The sequence below is a fragment of the Protopterus annectens genome, chromosome 6.part0, assembly GCF_019279795.1.
Source record: "Protopterus annectens isolate FY-2018-M chromosome 6.part0, PAN1.0, whole genome shotgun sequence".
Taxonomy (NCBI): domain Eukaryota; kingdom Metazoa; phylum Chordata; order Ceratodontiformes; family Protopteridae; genus Protopterus; species Protopterus annectens.
In genome coordinates this window covers 1,801,947,223-1,801,961,751 of record NC_056737.1, presented here as the reverse complement: position 1 = coordinate 1,801,961,751, position 14,529 = coordinate 1,801,947,223, and the positions used below count along the sequence as shown (strand labels likewise).

General features: G+C 42.5%; 1 protein-coding gene across 1 annotated transcript in view; it reads left to right on the top strand.

Moving 5' to 3' along the window:
* The window catches only part of COL5A2 (collagen type V alpha 2 chain), a 738,909-nt gene that overhangs the window by 541,463 nt on the left and 182,917 nt on the right, over positions 1 to 14,529 (top strand). Inside the window, exon 41 of the mRNA XM_044075160.1 lies at positions 1,460 to 1,513. Coding sequence (XP_043931095.1) covers positions 1,460 to 1,513 — 54 coding nt within the window. The remainder of the gene's footprint in view (positions 1 to 1,459; positions 1,514 to 14,529) is intronic.

Genomic DNA, 14,529 nt, shown 5'->3' with positions numbered 1-14,529 from the left:
ATCTAACCCTGCTGAACTATTCAACCACCTACTTTTATTCTCTGCAGTTTCTGCTATTATATCCTTTATTTACCTTCTGTTTGCCACCTTGTACTTTGCTTCCTCCATCTACCAACTCCTCCTCTCTATTATATCTCTCATGTGCCCTTTCTTTGGCATTAACCAGTATCTTCATCTACCAGTGTAACCATATTGGCTTTGACTGTATTTAAGAAAGTACTTTGTGACAAACAGCAAACTGTCTGATGTATAGGAAAGGACTTTATTAAAGGCTCACAGCATTACACCACTGCCCTTAGTGCCCTGGAATATACCCAGGGCACAACAGGTCTGCCAACGAGCATGTTACTGAGCACCCAGTATGTATTCCAAACGAGTGAGACCATGAGATCACTCAGGGAACCAGACCTGTATTATTTCATCATATGTCTACCTTCATCTCACTTTATTTGCATTTGCACTTTGTTCAATATCCCCTAGAAGCTTCAGCTGTTAGTTAAGTAGCATCTTTTTTAATCTTATTACATTGTGCTATCCCTGACTGATGGCATAGAACATACTCAGGGGTACCAACAGTACCCTAAATCTCAGCTCTTCCCCCTCACATTTGACTATCTGCTACCCCTGCAAACATCTACTCAGTCACTGGGTCTACTGAATCTGACATGCCTTTCTTAAACCCATGTTCTGAGCCAGCGAGTAGACTGAAGCACCATGGGGCAGTGTCATACTGCTGCTCAGATTATTATTATTATATTGCCTCCTTCCAATGCACATGCACTGTCTTATAAAATACATTCAGTTTTTGTGTGCTGGCATATCGTCCAGCTTTCATGACGCCTCAGTGTCCTGCCTCTATGAAGACAACTCACTCCTACACATCCCCACCTTCTGTAAGAGCCCACCTATTAGTTGTTACATTCCACTTCCCTTTAGTTAGATGTTTCAGGTCTGGTTACCAAAATTAAGGTCTCATAATCAGACACAGTTTTCTTATGTCATAGAATGCAGCTGAGCTTGAATATCAGTTCAGACATCAAGGGATTGTTGTAGAATTTGTTTTATAATACAATTGGGCTTCTGTTACAGTAAGACTTGTTGTTGTTGTTGTGTCTTTTGGCTTTTCCCGGTTAGGGGTCGCCACAGCAAAACTCTAGTCCGCTAATGATTGGTAGTGGATTTTTACGCACTGAGTTAGAAGCCCTAACGCACAACCTTCAATGAAGGTACGCCCATTCACGCATGTCTCAAAGCAGAAGATGCTCTAGCTGAGAATCGAACCGGACAGCATCTTACTGTGAGGCGACAACGCAGTAAGACTGCTATCTGTAATTTATTTAAGGGCCAGTCCCTTTGCATGTGCTTTGTCCTATATGCATAAATTTACTTTATTTCATCATATTGTATCTCTTTTTGTACATTTCTTAGATGCCTTATTTAAATTCTACTTTCTTAACAGGGTGCAACTGGTTTTCCAGGACCTGCTGGCAGAGTTGGACCACCTGGATCTACGGTATGTAATTTTGCTTGATAAGCCTGCCTTATAAAATTATGAATGCACTTCATAAATCTGCATGTTGCATGGTGGTTCTTCATAATATTCATAAACAATATTTGGCAATACAAGTCTCTTTTTTTACAACAACATGTTGGTACATTAAATTACTGTCAATTACTGTAAATTCTGTAACGGGGATTTTATTGAAGTCAGGTAAAAGTCATAGAGTTTGTTTTTTTATTCATGCTTTACAGATTTAACTAATATTATATAACTGTCAGCATATGCAGATACCTTTTCAGCATGAGACATAAATTATGCATGCTTACAACAGAAATCTATACTGTATGAAATGCAATGACTGGCAGTATTCACTGTTCACTTCTTGTTATCTCCACCCTCACATATTGTTTGGCTATGTGACTGCATAACATAGGCGTAGGCAGCTATGGCTGAATTTATGTATTTGTTTTTCTGATATTTATATATACACACACACACTCATACACCATGGATTCTAACTATTATGCTTCTTAAATAGTGCTGTCATTTTGACAAAGATGAGTAAATGACTACTTCTTCAGAAAGGAACATTAATTGAACATGAAGGTGTAGAACAGACTATGACCCAGCAATCCTGAGTTTTGACTAACAACTCAGTTGCTAGAGGAGTGGTAGGAGAGAACATATTTTCCAGCTTGCTCTCTCTAAAATAAAAAAGGGGGGTTATGACCACCATCAGAAATGTCTCTAGTGAGGGGGATGCTGCCCTAATATTACTGTTAGCATTTTTGATACTGAGGGTGAGTGGGTGAGGGTGGGGATGGAGAGCAGAGCTATCTGATATTATGTACAGTGATGTGTGTGACATCAGTAGCAGCACTCAGTTTGTGTATACAAAACATCACTTGGTTTGCAGGTAAGATAGTGCAAGTGATGCTTGCTGTTCCACTACAGTCCATTTCACCTTCTCCACCCCTCTACAGGTGCAGTTCTAGTCATTGGGGGGAAACAAGGTAAAACAAAGCTGTAGCAGCAGCTCTACAGAGCATCTGTGGTCATCTGGAAGGCACACAAAGGAGACCAAAATAAAGAACAGTACAAGAATGATAAGGACAAACTCCTCTAGGCAGGCTCACCACACATACATAAACTAAAACATGAAGCAACATGGAAGGACATAGTTCAGAAGGAAGACACTATAAAGGCACAGGTTATCGGAGTCTTTGAGGGAATGGAGCAACATGACTGTATGAATGTAATACAAAGAAGACCACATTGTTAGTTTTAATAATCAAAAAATGGGTAAGAGCCACAGACTGTAATGACACAGATTAAGAAAGGGGTGAGATGGATAAGGAAACAGGATCAAGGTGACCATTTTGTTACAGGACCTAAACTGGGACACTTGAGGGATGTCCTGGGAAGCCAGGTCTGCAGTCTCATTTTCCGAGCCCCCATGGGAATGGAGATAGGGCAGCCATGTCATCTAGCACTGGAGCAGGCAAGTTGGCCTCCCGTCCTTCACCAAGCACTGTGGGGATGTCATTCTGTGAACAGCAGCACCCAGGAGGCAAGAGGCCACATGCCAGGAGGCTTGAAGCAATGCACATTCATCAGTGCCTGGCACCGTGGGGGTGAGAGACTGAGGTGTGCAGCAAAAATTGCAGAGATGGGGGGACCCAGGACCATCACCCCTGTGAGTTTTGAAAGCTCTAGGTGCAAGGCAGAGTGGAGAACTAGTGTCACGGAAGTCTGGCTGAGGGACTGTCTGAGGCTTCATGGCCCAGCAGAGTTCCACGAGGCTGGGAAGATCCCCTGAGAAGCTCCAAGAGCATGCATGACACTGTATGATTCGGTAGCAGTTTTGGAGATATGTAGCCCTGGAAAAGAGCTCTCTCTCTCCTGGGTATAAGTGGAACCCCAGAGGGGGGGGGGTCAGTCCCGATGGAAGTCTGTAAGGGAGAGAGAGAGGTGGAAGTGGCTGGTACAGGACAGCTCTCACCTGGGTGATGGGGTATGGACCATGCCCCATTTGGGACAGAAGTCTGGAAGGGGAGAGAGACAGATAGTGGCAGGGCTGGGCCAGCTCCTGTCTGGGTGAGGGAGGTCAGGCAGAGCTCTTCACAACAGAAGTCCTTAAGGGAGCGCTATGGCAGACAGCAGCAGAGCCTGGAGAGCTCCTGCCTGGGTGAGCAGGGACAGGCACAACCCCTCCCCATAATGGAAGTCCTCAAGGGAGTAACTGGCAGACAGTGGTGGGGCCTGGAAAGTTCCTGCCTGGGTGAGTGGGGTCAGGCAGAGTTCCCCATGATGGAAGTCCTTGAGGAAGTGCCAGGGTGGATGGCAGAGGGGCCTGGAGAGCTCCTGCTGGGGCAAAGGCATCTAACTCCACCCAATAACTGACAGCATCCTTAAAAAATATCAAAGTCCCCAGAGCTGCTCTTGATGGAAAAGCAGGGGGAATCTGAAGACTTCACGAGAGCAGATCTGCCCCTCAGCGGCCTAGGGGAGTTCCTGAGGAATGGACAGGATTGGAGGGAAGCTCCTCTGAGAGGGTCCTAGGGCACAAACACAATTTGGCAGCCTACAGGAGACATGCAGGTGGCGGAGTTCCCTGACATGGGGGCCACAGCCGGGGAAGGTCTGTTGGCCAGGTCGAAGGGGAGGACTGTATGGTTTGGTCCTAACAGAAGTAAGTACAGGAGCACCAGACAGCTGGGTGTAGGGCCTGGAGAGCTCCTGCCTGGGTGGGTGGGGTCTAGCAGAACCCCCCCACGATGGAAGTCCTTGAAGGAGTGACTGACTGATGGTGACAGGGCCTGGATGGCTCCTGCCAGGGCGAAGGCATCCAACCTTACCCTATATCCAATGGCATCCCCGAAAAATCACAAAGTCACCAGAACTGCTTAGAATGGGAAAGCAGGGGGACTAGCCACTCTGGGAAGCCAAGTCACCTTTCAGACTGAGCAGTCTAAACTGGGACATTTCTGTGTCTCAAAGACAATTTTTGGGATTCCAGGACAGAGACTTCCAAACTGGAACTGTCCTGGAAAAACTGGGACCGTTGGTCACCTTGAACAAGATGCATATGAAAATGTTAAAAGATTCCCAAACTGAACATGGAAGTTGCAGCCTTCCATTAGATGAATGCAAGTCAAATGAAAAATACAATTTTTCAGATATTTCAGTGAATAAAAGAGTAGGGAGCCACATAGAATAAACAGTCAGTAATATTGGTGAGATGTAAAGATTATAAAGCAGTCATCAAAAGCAACATAAAAAAATTGGTACTTATTGCATCTGTGATGGTGGCAGTATGGTAATTGTGCAGTAGCAGAAGTTAAAGGTCACTAAGAACAGGCTACATGAAGGACTTAGGTAAAACATAGCCCTTTAGTCACGTCACTTATGCAGCAAGACATGTCACTTATGCAGCAAAATAAAATATGTTACGCTGAATGAGCATGTGTATAAAACTTCAGCAACTAAGAGCCTTTGTCTTTCTTCCTGACAAATTTGACTACATTTTCTTGAATACAAGTTTTCATTCTCTTGTTTTTTCCAGCTTTTCTTTTTAATTAGCATTGTTCTTAATGTTCTGCTTTTTTTACTTCCTCATTTTGCTTAGTGTTTCACATTTTTCTCTACTCCTAGATGCCATTTCACAACTACAGTGCTTTTTCCCCTGCTTTGAACTTGTATATTTCCTCAACAAAAAAGATGTTCTGTTTCTGTGATGGCACTTCTGATATGTCCCCATTAGTCTGTTATATCACATTTGTTGTCATTTCCTAGCATTTCTGTGTTGAACTATTCCATTTTGTAAAAAAAAAGTTTTGACACTAAAAAACAGCACTTGTTTGTCTGGTCTTTGTAGCTAAGCTGATTGTGGACCACACAATTTAGTAAACATTTCATTCCTAATGACTGCCCATTTCAAGTCCTGAGATCCTCTGTTCACAACATTTGAATGAGTTAATCTTTTCCCTTCAAGTGGGTCACTTGAGTAAGGTTTTTGTTCAAACTTTGGGTCACTAAAGATTGGGTGGAATTTTTCCTCCAATACAAAATATAGCAACTTTTGAGTTCTTTAAGTCATTCGTTATCTGATATCTGATATCCACTTTATCTTAGTCAGAATTACAGACCAAGGTGGAACACATCCTGAAATGCTGCTTTTGATCATTATTTCGCATTTAGAAATTACATTTAATTCAGACACATTTGGCAAAATACCCTGCACTTTATCTGATAATGCCAAGTCCAATATTTCATTCTGAAGAAGGTTGTGGCATTATTCTGTGACCTAATCCTTTTAGACCGTCAATAGAGTAATTTTGCTCTTTGATGTGATGATCAGTCGTTTTTGCATAATAAAGTTTAAAATTATCAATGTTTCCATTTCCTAGGTCATCCTGTGGATGTTCCCCCTTTTTTAATTTTTATATCTTTCTCACTGATAATCCATTGTATAATCAAGTCTTAATATACAGATTTTGTTAGCATTTCCATTCTCCTATGTGCTTGTATATGTATTTGTTTTATTCCTTTAATTCTCTCCTAATCAATGCCTGCCATACATCTCTTTCTACCCTATCCTTTATGTCAATCATATGAAGAATGTACATGTTATGTTTATATTTCATAGGTTCATAGGTTCATAGGTAGATACTAGGCTATCTACCCTAGGGCATTTACAAGCCTAGCCAGAGTGTATTTGGCTTCTGCCTCCCTATTAGATTAGTCTACTGTGCCTCTTTAAAGTAGGTCACAGAAGGTACCCTTTTAAGATTAGTTTACTGTGCCTCTGTCTAGCAGGGACACAGAAGAGATCCCAGGGGTGAATTTGCAATCTCCCATCCACGCATTCAGATTTCGCTTGATGAGGGTCAGCGAGGGGCTATGTCTAATATGAATTGGGATTCTATTCCAGAGTGAGGGGGGCCTCTGGGAAATGAATCTGTCCCTCCAGCATGTCCTATTTATTTTTGTGCTGAGGTTTAGGTCCCTGGATCATGTAGCTCTAAGGGACTTGGATTTTTTGAGGTGGAGCATGTCCATTAATTCTGGATTTGACATGACTTTGTACGTCAGGCATGGATCGCCTCTGAGTAGGCGGTAAGCAACTGAGTAGAGCTGGAGTTTCTTTAGTCGAGCTGCATAGAACATCTGTTTGTAGCCCAAGATCCTCTTGGTGAGGAACTTTTGGGGTCTTTCCAGTTGCTGTAGGTGTCGGGTAAGGTACATCCCAAAAGGGGCATTGTATTCAATTATGGGCCTGATGAGAGACAAGTAGAGGGGCACAATGATCTCTCTTGATCTAGATGCGAACCCTTTCATGATAAGGTGGGCTATATAGAAGGTCTTTCTAACCACTTTGGCAACGTGATTATCAAAGGAGAGATTACTATCTACGTTGGTCCCCAAATCTCTAATTACTTCTTCCGTACTTAATGGATTATCACCTATGTGGTAATTTGTGGGCACTTTGTTTTTCCCAAAGGGGATGACTATGCACTTTTAAGCATTTAGCTTGAGGCCGTGGCTCTGTCACCAAGCATCCGTCTCCGTGAGACCCTTTTGGAGGATGCTTGTGTCAGCTTGAGATTCGATTATGGCCCCCAGTTTGCAGTCATCTGCAAAATTTGTTAGCCATAATCACCCTGTGTTAGCCTGAACCTCAGATAAGTATATACCGAACAAGAGAGGTCCCAGAACTGAGCCCTGTGGGATGCCACTTGTAATTGGTTTGGATTCGGACATGGCACCTGCGATTCTGACCATGTGGGTTCTATCTCTGAACCAGTTTGCAACCCATCTTATGATATAGGGGTTGATATTTAAGCTGGTAAGCTTATTTATGATGCCCGAGTGGGGTATTGTGTCGAAGGCTTTTGCGAGGTCCAGGTAGGCTGTGTGGACTACCTTGCCCTCGTCTATGGCTTTGGTAACTGTTTCAAAGAAATCAACTAGGTTTAAGAGGCAAGATCTGCCCTTAACAAAGCCGAATTGGGTAGGGTCCAGTGTCTGGAGGCTCCCAATGTCTTTGTTTATGAGTTCCATGATAATACGCTCCATAGCTTTACAGACCAGACTAGTCAGGCTTATGGGGCGATAGTTTCCGGGGTCCATTGTGGCACCACCTTTGTGGAGTGGGACCACTGTAGCCGTATGCCATTCTTTGGGTACATATCCTGTAGTAAGGCTAAGTTTGAACAGTGACAATGTGAGGGTTCAGTTCTTGGAGCTCGTGTAAGACGCAGCCTGGGACACCATCTGGTCCCATAGATGCTGTGTTTTTTGCTTTGGAGAGGGCAGCTTTCACCTGTGCATCTCTGATGTCAGGGAGGTTACATTCAGTTGGGATAGGCATTTGCTCCTTTGGGGGGGGGGGAGTTTGCGCTGAATCTGTCTGCCAGGATGTTGGCTATGTCTGTAGGTTCTGTATATTTTGTACTGTTATGCAACAATTCAGAGCATATCTGGGAGTTTCTGCCCATGGTCCTGACATAACTAAAGAAGGCCTTGTGATTGTCTTTAGTGTCTAGGGCAATTTTTCTTTCGAAACTGGCCTTTGATGATTTTATGAGAGAACGAAGTTTCTTGCTAATACTGATCAGAGATGTCTTCCCTTTTTGGGATTTTGCTCTGTCATGTAGTAGCTTCCTCCTTCTGTTGTATAGCTTATTTATGGCCGGGGTCCACCAGACCAGTCTCCTGTTTTTGGAGGAGTGAGTCTTGGTTTTATTTGGGATAGCACGATCCATGCATTCCTGCAGGTGCTCATAGAATGCATTTGTAAAGGATTCCGTGGATTGGGCTGTATTATCCTCTGGCCCAGGGGCTTTGAAGGATTCCATCTCAGTCTTGAGAAGTGCAAAGTTGGCTTTTGAGAAATTTTTTACAGTGATTTCCTTGGCTGGGGGTGGGGACGGGATATGGATGCCCAGGGAAATTTGTTTATGGTCTGATCTTACCAATGATGGAGTTTACCTCTGGTGTGGAACATAGAGTCCTCATGTTGGTGATGACCAGGTCCAATATGTTGTTCCCTCTTGTGGGAGTGGTGACCAGTTGTTCCATTGCATTAGAGTTTATAAATTCAAGGAACCATTGGGCGAGGGTGTTTGGGCTTGAGTAGTTTTCCCAGTCAATGTTTGGGTAGTTGAAGTCACCCAATAGCATAGTGTTTGGAGAGACCTTCATATTCTCCAGTGTTCTCAGGAATGCTAAGTGGGGTTCCTGTAATAGGGAGGGTGTTCTGTAGCAGGCTACAAACTGAAAGGCAATTTTGCCCGCTGTTAGTTGCACATGGATGGTTTCCGATGCTTCGTGCAGTGCCACGAACCTGGAGGTGTAGGTATCTTTGATGAATATAGATACTCCCCCCTCCTTTTGTGCTTCGGTCCGAGTTTTGGGGCCAAAATGCATGGTATGAGTTATAACCTGGCAGTGCTGGGGTGCTCTCAGGAGCCTTGAACCAGGTTTCTGTTACTGCACAGACATCAATTTTCTCCATGCTTAGGAGAGCCTCGAGTGCGTGAGGTTTTGACTTCTGGCATTGAGTAGCATTACCTTTAGTTTTTTTATCCTTGGGTTGTCTATGGAGGTGGGTTTGTCCTTTGAGCCTTGCCTAAAAAAGGCATATTGGGGGTGGCAAGAGCCTTGGCCAGTATAAGAAAGCCTAAAGGTGACAGGTGCAACCCGTCCCTAGCGAAGCAACGTGGCTTGTCGAGCATGTCATCTCAGGCTGACAGACACTGGATCCCCTTTGAATGACACCAATACTTTAGCCAATTGTTGAAATTGATAATTTTGTCTTTATACTGTGACATCATTCTTGGTGAGGGCAGTATGCTACTCAAGGTCAGGGTCATACCAGCCTGGGCTACATGGTCAGAGAGCTCCTCTATGTCTCTTTTCATGTAGTCCAGGGAGGTACGTCTCAGGTCATTCACACCAGCATGGACAATGACGGAGTCATACTTATACTTTCTTTGGAGTGACCTGAGTGCTTATGTTATGTGGCGGATCCTCGCACCCGGCAGGCAGCTTACAGTGACCTCCTCCTTGTTCAGTCTGGTGAGCAGGACGTCAGTGTGCCCGACAATAGAGTCCCCTATAACAAGTGTATTTGGTGTGTAGTTTGGCCTTCAGGGCTGTGACTGTGAGGCACACTTATTTTGTGAGATATGTGATTCGTAGGTATTGTTGAGGGGTGGCTGTTGCTTGGATATCTGCTTAGGGGGTCTTTGCTGCTTAGGCAGATTTTTATTTAGAGCCTCTGAGTATGTTTTTGTGTGTTTATGTGTTGGGTATGCAGATGCAATAGGTCTGTGTGAAACTGGATTTGTGGTGCGGGTGGTTACCTTTTCCTCCTGACTGACTGTGCCAGACTTGGGTTGAGAGAGCTCTGCCTCCAGTTTGGCTGTGTAACTGCATCTCTCACATGTATTAGAGTTTGTTGGAAGGAGGAGAGGGTTGTCTGTGTACATAAGGCAATTGTAACGTTGCCTCAAAATTCCCAGATTCACCAGCTGGACTGGAGAGTAACCTTGAAACTGACCCTTGGACATACCAGATTAGTATAGGGAGCTGTTTTTTTTCTGATCAGATTAGGGGAAGGGAACTGATTTTTCACTTGATCAGGAAGGACCAATCGGGAGCCTAAATCTTATGAGAAGTCAAGGAGGGTGTAGTGCTTTAGTTAGTGTTTACTTATAAGAGCTGGGCAAGTGCAGGGCTTTAGAAAGAGAATAGAGTGATTACTTTGAGAGTTTGAGCAGTTCTAAGGGAAAAAGTGAAGACCAGACTTTGTGGAGCCTGGAATAGTTTAAACCTGTTTAGGAGGTGTTGCCCGACGCTGCTCAGTGCGCAAAACCGCGCAAAAAGAGAGTTGTAGGGTTTCAAGAGAGAGAGATCAAGGAGTTTAGAAATGACCCAAAATGGCCAATAAAACTACAGCTTCTAGGTAGTAACCACTCCTCCAGGGATAGGCAGGCTGTTCAGTGTTTACCATCCCACTGGTGATCACAGAGACTTCCCTTTAGCCCAAGCAAGGCCTTCTAGAAACTTCCAAACAGTTCAGAACAGCAAATCTGTAACTGAACTTTCTTAACTTTCAGAAAGTGGGAAAAAAGCAAGATTTTTTTGTTTTTTTTTTCTTTTTGTTATAGTTTAAAGGTAGCAGAGATACACAAGCAGCAAAATAATCACAACATGTGCAATAAATGACTCCACACTTGAGTGCTAGGCCAACATCAGTTAAAATGCAGTTTTTAGAGAAAAAAACAATGTTAAATTAAGTGCAACACAGGAAATGCAGCAAACAGGCTCTAGATGTGTTCCAAGTACTGTTACTGTTACAGATATAAACTTTAGCAAGCCAGAAAATGCCAAAAAGTAGGTGGAAAAGCAGTAAAACCTAGCAAAAAATGAGAAGAAAATACTTAAAATAACAAAAGTGGCTCCTTTTCTTCTCTCAGCGTTTTCTCCCCTTGGTAGGTGCTTCAGCAACAACTAGCAAGCCTGAAATGACCTCATAGATTAGTACTAGGCTAACTGCCTCTTGCGAGCCATTTTAAATCTAGCCAATTATCCCCTGTGAGATTCAAACTCTGCACCTTGTGTTTGTAAGGCAAACACTTTAACCATTAGGCCACCCTTGCTCCTTTTTTAAGAGCAACCTGCCAAATGGTTAAGAGTAACTTGCCAAATGGTTAAGATTAATTCATGTTTCTTTGTTTATCGTATTACCTATGACACTGTCGTTTTGGTATCCATGTCTGATTGATAAAGGCCTACATGTGGGCTTCCTCTTTTCCATACTGTGGCTACTACAGCCCGCTGTCTTCTATTTTCATTTATATTGCCCCTTTTTGCTTCACCAGCGTATATGCTGTATTTTATCTTTCCCATTTAACACTGATCACTTCCTTATCTTGTCTGTAACTAATTCCATATCAGCAGCTAGTTTGTTTTTTTGGGAGGATCTAGAATATTCTATGCAATTTCATATCTTTCTGTCTATGAATACTTTAAATGTTTGATATGAAACACTTTGATACAGCAATATGTCAGTGACTCAGACACAGGGCACATGCCTTTGGTGCTAGAAAATCAGATGGCTATGTGTTGTGTTCCCCATCAGGTGATTGTATTTATTTCTCTTGTAGTTAGAGCAGAGGGTTAAGGCTCTGCCACTGGGTGACCAATAAAAAGGGACACCTGTCAAGTGGAGTTAACAAATGTCGTTGTCTTCTTTAGGCTTTTCCCAGTTAGGGGTCACCACAGCAGATCACCTGCCCGCTCATGATTGACAGTGGAATTTTATAGTGCCGAGTTGCCAGCCCAGCACCCAACCTTCAACAGAGGGCACACACTCACACCTAGGGTCAATTTAGAGTGTCCAATCCACCTGCAGCATGTCTTTGGGATGTGGGAGGAAACCAGAGCACCCGGAGGAAACCCATGCGGCCACAGGGAGGACATGCAGACTCCGCACAGAAGGCACCTCAGCCAAGGATCGAACTGGAGAACCTCTTGCTGTGAGGTGACAATGCTAACTGCTGCACCACTATGGCTGCCCTGGAGTTAGCAAATGTATAAAATGAAAGCCTTTACAATACTGGCTCTGATTTCTTAAGGGTGAAGGCAATCACATGCTGGCTTGCATCCCTCCCAGGGGGGTCTTCATTCACTAATAATGGCAAACCCTGAATGATACACCAGCTGTTAAACTACTTGCTAAACCTGTGATGCAAAGCACCTTAGTTACAATCATGCTATGTAAAAAAAAGCAATCCTGAAAATGTTATCGTGTCTACTACTGGTCTAAATCCCTTCCCCATATCCTTGAATATCTAATGTGCTATTTAGATTCCTTTCTCCACTCATGTTATGTGTCCCAACATAGAAAATGACATTCAGTCTGCTACTAGTGCTAAAACTCTGTGGGATGACTTCACATGCCAAACAACTGTGATACTAAGCTAAGACATAACTCATTCTTTGTTTCCCCATTCTCCCTAAGGGCTTGCACACTATGAATACACCTGCAACACAAATTGTTTCAGTTTTGGCATATATTTCTGTGGATCTGCACCCTAAAAGATCCCAGTTTACTTCTCAGTGTCCTTACATCTGGTGTCTCCTTGAAAGGTCTAGTCTACATAACAATGCATGGACTAGAGATAAGTAGTGCTGAATATACATAACTATGTATGGACTAGAGATAAGTAGTGCTGGATATACATCACAATGTATGGACTAGCGATAAGTAGTGCTAGATGTACACAATGTATGGACTAGAGATAAGTAGTGCTAGATGTACGTAACAATGTATGGACTAGAGATAAGTAGTGTTGGATATACATAGCAATGCATGGATGAGAAATAAGTAGTGCTGGATATACATAATGTATGGACTAGAGATAAGTAGGGCTGAATATAAATAACAATATATGGACTAGAGATAAGTAGTGCTAGATGTACATAATGTATGGACTAGAGATAAGTAGTGCTAGATGTATGTAACAATGTATGGACTAGAGATAAGTAGTGCTGGATATACATAATGTATGGACTAGAGATAAGTAGGGCTGAATATAAATAACAATATATGGACTAGAGATAAGTAGTGCTAGATGTACATAATGTATGGACTAGAGATAAGTAGTGCTAGATGTATGTAACAATGTATGGACTAGAGATAAGTAGTGCTGGATATACATAATGTATGGACTAGAGATAAGTAGGGCTGAATATAAATAACAATATATGGACTAGAGATAAGTAGTGCTAGATGTACATAATGTATGGACTAGAGATAAGTAGTGCTAGATGTATGTAACAATGTATGGACTAGAGATAAGTAGTGCTGGATATACATAATGTATGGACTAGAGATAAGTAGTGCTAGATGTATGTAACAATGTATGGACTAGAGATAAATAGTGCTGGATATACATCACAATGTATGGACTAGAGATAAGTAGTGCTAGATGTACATAATGTATGAACTAGAGATAAGTAGTGCTAGATGTACGTAACAATGTATGGACTAGAGATAAGTAGTGCTGGATATACATAATGTATGGACTAGAGATAAGTAGTGCTAGATGTATATAACAATGTACGGACTAGAGATAAGTAGTGCTAGATGTACGTAACAATGTATGGACTAGAGATAAGTAGTGCTGGATATACATAATGTATGGACTAGAGATAAGTAGTGCTAGATGTATATAACAATGTACGGACTAGAGATAAGTAGTGCTAGATGTACGTAACAATGTATGGACTAGAGATAAGTAGTGCTAGATGTATATAACAATGTACGGACTAGAGATAAGTAGTGCTAGATGTACATAACTATGTATGGACTAGAGATAATTAATGCTGGATAGCAGCAATGCTGCCACCATCCTGCTTCAAAATCACATTGCTGTTTGACCGATGCTTGTGCCTGGCAGTCAGCAGGCCATGGTGATCCTTGCTTCCCTGCACAAGGTGGGAGGCCCTCCAAATACTTTTTATTTGTGATTCTTGGTGAATTTACTGCTCTGAGAACACAAAGTATCTTCCAATGAAGTAGCAGAACTCTTGTTCTCCTGAATATCATGTGAAAAACTGTTGTAAATTTAACATAACTACTACATGCGACACTATAATCATCACTAAACATTGTCCCCCAACTCTTTATGTAATTTCTTTTTGTAAGTTGATTCATTCCTATTTTTTGAGGGATTGTTCTTCTTTAACTCTCCTCTTACCTATATCAAGACGTTTCTTTACAATATTATTTTCTTACTTGTTAGTGTTTAAAAGTTCATTTACTAGGGCACCGGCCACGTGATTACTTACATTTCTGTGTTATGTCGGCTCTTTCTGTAAATGGAATATTTGTTTTGTCTTTCCATCTTGTGCTTGACTAAGAAGCTCTAGTGGGTGACCGGCAGGAACTGCAAGAGAGCAAAGAGTAGATTTATGCAGGCATTTCTGCTGTCAGGCATTTTCTTATTTCAAAA